The sequence below is a fragment of the Pteropus vampyrus genome, unplaced genomic scaffold, assembly GCF_000151845.1.
Source record: "Pteropus vampyrus isolate Shadow unplaced genomic scaffold, Pvam_2.0 Scaffold114, whole genome shotgun sequence".
NCBI classification, from domain to species: domain Eukaryota; kingdom Metazoa; phylum Chordata; class Mammalia; order Chiroptera; family Pteropodidae; genus Pteropus; species Pteropus vampyrus.
The window spans coordinates 2339651-2345377 of record NW_011888895.1 but is presented as its reverse complement, the minus strand read 5'-3'; the positions used below and the strand labels follow the sequence as shown (position 1 = coordinate 2345377).

The following is a 5727-nucleotide window of genomic DNA, read 5'->3' as shown; positions in this document are numbered from 1 at the left end:
AAAAAAAAAACAGAAAGAAAAAGAAAAAGTCGTTTTATTTGAAAATATCTTGAATACTTATTTTTTAAAAGTTGTTCTTACAGTTTTAAAAGTGAAGCACTGGATGGCAAATCACAGGAAAGAAAGAACATCAGCAGTGCAGTTAACACATTCTGTAGAGTAGCCGCTAACCCTCAAGGGCACCCTAAAAGCCAGTTAAGAGTACGCAGATGCTGCAGAAGCGAAAAGGTTTTAAAGGCCACAAGAAAGGGCGATGCTCTCTGTTAAACCCCACACTCTGCTGAGCACGTGGTACCCAAAGCTGAGAAATGCCTGTCCGCGCAGTACCTGGGCGGATGAGAACTCGCCCCGCCCACCCCCGCCCCTTGTTCTTTCTGGTAAAAAGAACACATCAGATAAGGAGGGACATCAGATCTGATTCACTCCGCGCCCAGACTGTCCGAAACAAGCCGACTTGATGGGGATAGTTTCAACTTGCCCCGTGTGGCTGAACTTTCCGTCGCCTTTAAAAAAGCTTACTATTTTTTGGTGGCAATATCTAAAATCGACAAACCTGTTTATCGACCTAGTAGCGTGAATGGTCAGGTATGCAAGGACAGAATAAGAAAACAGAGTCTTCCCTTGGATGTTTCAGATGGAGTCCCAAAGATGACATGAATTAACTTCAATGGCCCTAAACACAAGATCGAGAAATCTCCTCGAGAATTTTATTCTATTTAGAAGAAAAGTATCATTTCACCCCAAGCCCATCTCTCTCACTTAATGTGCCATTGGATTTAATTTACCACACGCACTTGCATTTTGGCATTTAAAAAAATTAATATGCATATTTTGAATAAGTATTCATGATCATTAAGCACCAGGAAACTGACGATTTCGTGGGACCTGTTTCTAAATACCCCTGAGGCTGTAGATGAGAGGTAGCCCCCCCAAAAATCGAGCTTTATGTTTCCGTTTCGACACCAAAGGGCCACTCTGCAGACAGGCCACTTAACAGCTGTGTGCACAGTATCTTACGGGAAGATTTCTTTGGAAATTTTCCACTCGAATTAAAGAAGCTTCCGTAGAAACAGAACTGAGAGCTAACGGCATGGCCCATCAATCAGGCTCTGTGTAAGGGAGCGTGCACGCTTCTTGAGAACCCACACGTGCGAACCCTGAGAGTGAGCTACCACCCCCCAAATCCTGAAGAACCTAGGACACTCGTGCATCCCACAATACAGCTCACAGGGAGAAATGCCCAGGGAAGCTAATTTCCGCCGTCCCAGAAGGACAAGGGGCCCGTCCCTTGCTGACCACCTGACCTCTCTCCCAATGTGCTGCTTATCTTTTCCTTGGAGGTAAATGAGCCTGTTGCTTTGAGAAAGGACTCTTACTGTGCCCACATCATATACAGCTGTGTCCTGCATGGCACAAAGAAAACCACTGCATTTCACAAATTCGAAATGGCATCACAGCGCAGACATACTCGTTGACGTCAGTGTTTCTAGAATGCAAACGAACTTGGTGCATTATCTAATTTGGCACAGTGGGTTTTGTGCAATTATTGTATTTTACAGTGTTTTTGCAATTGCCAGCTAGCCCCATAAGGGCGTGAAGCGGGGGCAGGGGATAACCTGCCTTCTTTATTGATTGCAAACTTTTTTATCGCAAATAGTACCTCTGCTGTGATGGCAGCCAGACATTCCTGCTATTTCTTTACACTTACACAAAAATGGACATTAGATACACACATAATCTGAATACAATAAGAACTTGAAACATCCTGACCTGCACTTCGCTTGTGTGTGCATGCGTGTGTGTGTCTGTCTTCGAGACTAACGGGTAGGTAAGAAAATGGCACTGCCAAAGCTAGCTCTTAAAAGATTCAAGATATTATCTATACACATCTCTCCGTGGTCCCTGCATATCCTAGGAGGCGGGACCGCTCCATCTGGCGATCTCGTTACAGCGCAGAGCTAACTCCGTGGGTCTGGGCCCGCCGGAGACCGGAGACTGCGTGCCTAACAAGCTCCAAGGCTGCTGGTCTGCGGCCCATGGTGGGAGCGGGAAGGGGAAGCCAGGGCTGCTCTGGGTGGGCTTTGCCCCTGGGCGAGGCGGGACATGGGCTCCGACCGGGTACTTACCCTGCATCTGACTCTGAGGCTGAGGGTTAAAGGCAGTGGAGTGGTTCAAGGCGGCCCGAGGGTTGGGTGTGGGGGCTGGGTGGTGTGGGCTGGCCCTCATGGCCGTGCGCCGCAGCTGCTCCAGCTCACTGAGCCGCTCGGAAAAGGACAAGCTCCCGGGCTTGGTCTGATCGTCTAGTTTCTGACGATGTCCTATTGTGGGGAGGGGGTGGGGAGGGAGGGGGAGGTGGGGAGGGAGGGAGGGAAGAGATCAGAAAATGTATTGTGGATTTTCTAAAATTGGGGTTTTCTTGTCCTTTCCCTCCCTCGCCCCTCACCCCCGACATGGATTTGCTGAATATTTGCAGATCGGGCTGGCTGCCGATGGGAATTTGGGGCCATTGTTCCCACAGCAGACTGGGGCCCCTTTTGTCACACTGGCCACTGGGCGGTCCCCCAACCTGGGCTCCGCGCCCACCCCAACCCTCTGCAACCATTTCCGCCATTGGGCGAAGGCAGTGGGCACACAAGGCTTGGTGGCGGTCGTGGTGACAAGGTGCATTAATCGCTGGCTCTTGGCCACGTGCTGTGGGTTAAGCTATGGCAGGCAGGAGAGGTGCTCCCCAGGGGCCTCATAACAGCGGCTCCTTACTGCAAGCCCAACAACGGGCAGGTCTCAGAGGCAGCAAAGTGGGCCCTGGAGCTCAGTGGGCGCACCCCTTCCAACAGGAAATGAGGTGTGGCTGCAAACCCACAGCCCCTGGGGAGGCCGGATTTCCTGTTAAATGCAGGGCACTGGGCAGCCCCATAACCCCTCTCACTCTTCCTTTCCTGCAAGCTTTTCACGAGCTTGCTTTCTTCCCTGAAGTCGACTTTCCCAGGTGTACCTCCTACGAGGGAATCGACAGGAAGGTGGAGCCCGGGCCTCATCCAGTCCGGTCGTCCCAGCAGGCCAGGCCCACTGGAGCTCGGAGGACACTCCCAGCAGACCGCGCGAGCTTCCCCAGGGGCCCAGGAATCCAAAGTGGGTAGGTGGGCCCTTCGGTGTCTGTATAAACAGTAAATGTCCTCGCCTCCTCCTCATCAAAATCATCGTCGCCAGGATGCAGGGAGCATCCTGCACTGGGCAGGCTTGGAGGGTTGGACCTCCTGCTTCCTCCCTTAATCCCTCATCAGACTGTCTTTCAACTGGAGACGTGGGCCTGTCAAACGGACTGATGCTCCGACGCCGAAGCAGCCAAGGGATGCTCTCCTGGAGCTCTCTCTTACCCCGATGGTTTGAGTAAAGAGGCACTGGCTGATTTCAGAACGCCCTCCCCCACCGCCCATCGTCAAGTGGCCCGGGAACAAGATTGGAGAAGCAGCCTGCTTGTTGCCACAATCAAGTTCTTGTTCACGTGCCCTGGCCCAATCCTGTTAGAAAGAGGGTCCCTTGATTCCGTAACCCTCAGCCCAGGTTAGGAGGCGGGGAGGGAGAGGGACACGTTAACCTGGCTTCTAATCGCTACAATTAGGAAACTAAAATTTCTAACTTGCATTATGGTTTCAAATCTCTGCGCCTTGCTATTTTTTCCTGCTGCCAGGCCCCTTGGCACAGCCAACACTGTCTCAAATTCCACACCAGAAAAAGGACCCACTATATGGCCGTGATTTTATCATGAAAAAGACTTGCTTGGCTCCAAAATAAGGAAAAAATACTTAAGCATAATATTTGTGCAGTTCAAACGCAACGCTCCCTCTTTTCATGTGTCACTGAGGCAAATCTGGACTCTGATTCAGCCCTGCAGCCCACAACACTTGACCTGAACACAAACAGCCTGAGTCACGCAGGCCCGACACACATGTGAGAGGCCTCCTACTGGCCGAGTATTTTAAGCATCGGCCTCGTGGGCAAAAGGCCATGGGGCCAGGTCCCAGAACACCCCCCTTGTCATCCCTTTTTCTCAGAAGTACGAAAACGTCTTTTTTCTAGAACATTCTATTTCAGTCAGTCACGGAGTAATTCAGTGTCTGTTGATGGCGTTTTCCTTGACTCCTCCCTCCTCTTATCTTTGTGGCACATACTTAGCTTCCTGATGACCAGCCTGAAAAATCTAAAGTTTTCTTGCAGAAAAACCAACTATCTTAACTCAAAAGCCATCGAAGCATAATAACTCAGCCCTTTTAAATGTCCACCGTGATCTAACACCTGGTATTAGGAATCAAGGAGAGACGAAGGCAGGAGAAGGATTCTGGAGAATTCTACTGCCTCAGAAAGAATGCCAGTCGGCGAAGTAATGGTGCAGAGGCTTCCAGCAGGTTTTGTACCCATTTCAAAACTTCGCATTCCTTGGGCACCCAGTGGCATTTTTGAAGAACACCGTGTCAAGGACAGTGGGTGACCCGGGGGGAATGCTGTGTACGAGATCATTCTGAATACTTGGCATTCGGTGTTTTGAAGAAAGGCCATCAATTGTGTCTGCCTCAGCCACCAAGCTTGGGGACCATGTGCCACCAAGAAACCAAACACGAATGTCATTTCAGGTAAGCCACTACAATGGCCAGGCACAATTGTGAGATGATTTTTTTTTTTTTTTTAAATGAGTCCCCTCTCATTGTCCTGTGCTTAAAAAAAAAAAAAAAAAAAAAATTAACATGTGAGCGATTTCTGTACCAGCTGACACCTGCCAAAATCGTAGTCATTTATAGAGATTAAGTGATGACTGTCTGCTTTAGCAGGAATGTTTGGGCATAATTCTCAGAGAAAACAATTCTTCACTCTAAGCTATTTCCTAAGCCCTGAAAGTCACGAGGCTGAGCTGAATGCTGGAGGAGTCGGGAGAGCAGCATGCGGCTCATGGGTGATCCCTGGAGTGAGACCCCCCACGGCCTCCTCCGTCCTCACAAAGGGGCTAGGGAGTTATAACGGCAGGGCTCTGGGGGAATGAATAGCATTATCACAGTAAGGTGTGGCTCAGATGCATTTATAAGTGAGATCAAAGGAACACCTAATTCTTTTCTGAAACCATCAGATTTCATGTGCCAAAGAGCAATATTTTATGTGAACTATAGAAGCTTGCAATATAAACTTGCAAGCTAGGGAAAATGAATGCTTTATGTCTCCAGTTTCCTGTATCTGGGGGGTAATTAAAGTGTCAATTTGACCCCAAAGTTATTATGCTTTGAATGTTAAATACAGGAGAATGGAAAATATCTATTATCAAATTCATTTTTCTTCTTTCTTATTGAGTACGGGGCTTCGGAGGGCAATAGGGAACTCAGTTCTGGATCAAACGTCTGGTAGAATTACAGTGTAGCCCTAAATATGTGTATGCTGACAGCCTGGCTTTCTGAGCACGCTGGAAGTAAATTGGAATGTTACACGGTGGTTCTTAAAACAGTGGCTACCTCAAGATTTCATACTGAATTTTACTGTGTTTTAGGCAGAGTTGAAAAAGATACTAAATTAAATCACGTTTCTCTATTACCATTTTCAGATTTTTGAAACGAGTACTTGATTAGAATTTTATTGTATCTGCAGTCATAAAAAGCCAACAGAAAAAAATAAATTAATCCCATCTACTAAATTTTACTTCCCTTACGGCACCCCTAAATGTTGTGATATTTGTGATGGATAATGAGA

General features: G+C 48.2%; 1 protein-coding gene across 5 annotated transcripts in view; it reads right to left on the bottom strand.

Moving 5' to 3' along the window:
- RUNX1 (runt related transcription factor 1) overlaps positions 1–5727 on the bottom strand; it is a 245448-nt gene that overhangs the window by 38456 nt on the left and 201265 nt on the right. For 4 of the 5 annotated variants that reach the window (XM_011365654.2, XM_023533867.1, XM_011365652.2 and 1 more), the window contains one exon: positions 2127–2318. The exons of the other annotated variant lie outside the window; for it this stretch is intronic. In XM_011365654.2, the coding sequence (XP_011363956.1) occupies positions 2127–2318 (192 nt within the window). The remainder of the gene's footprint in view (positions 1–2126; positions 2319–5727) is intronic. 5 annotated transcript variants of the gene reach the window in all.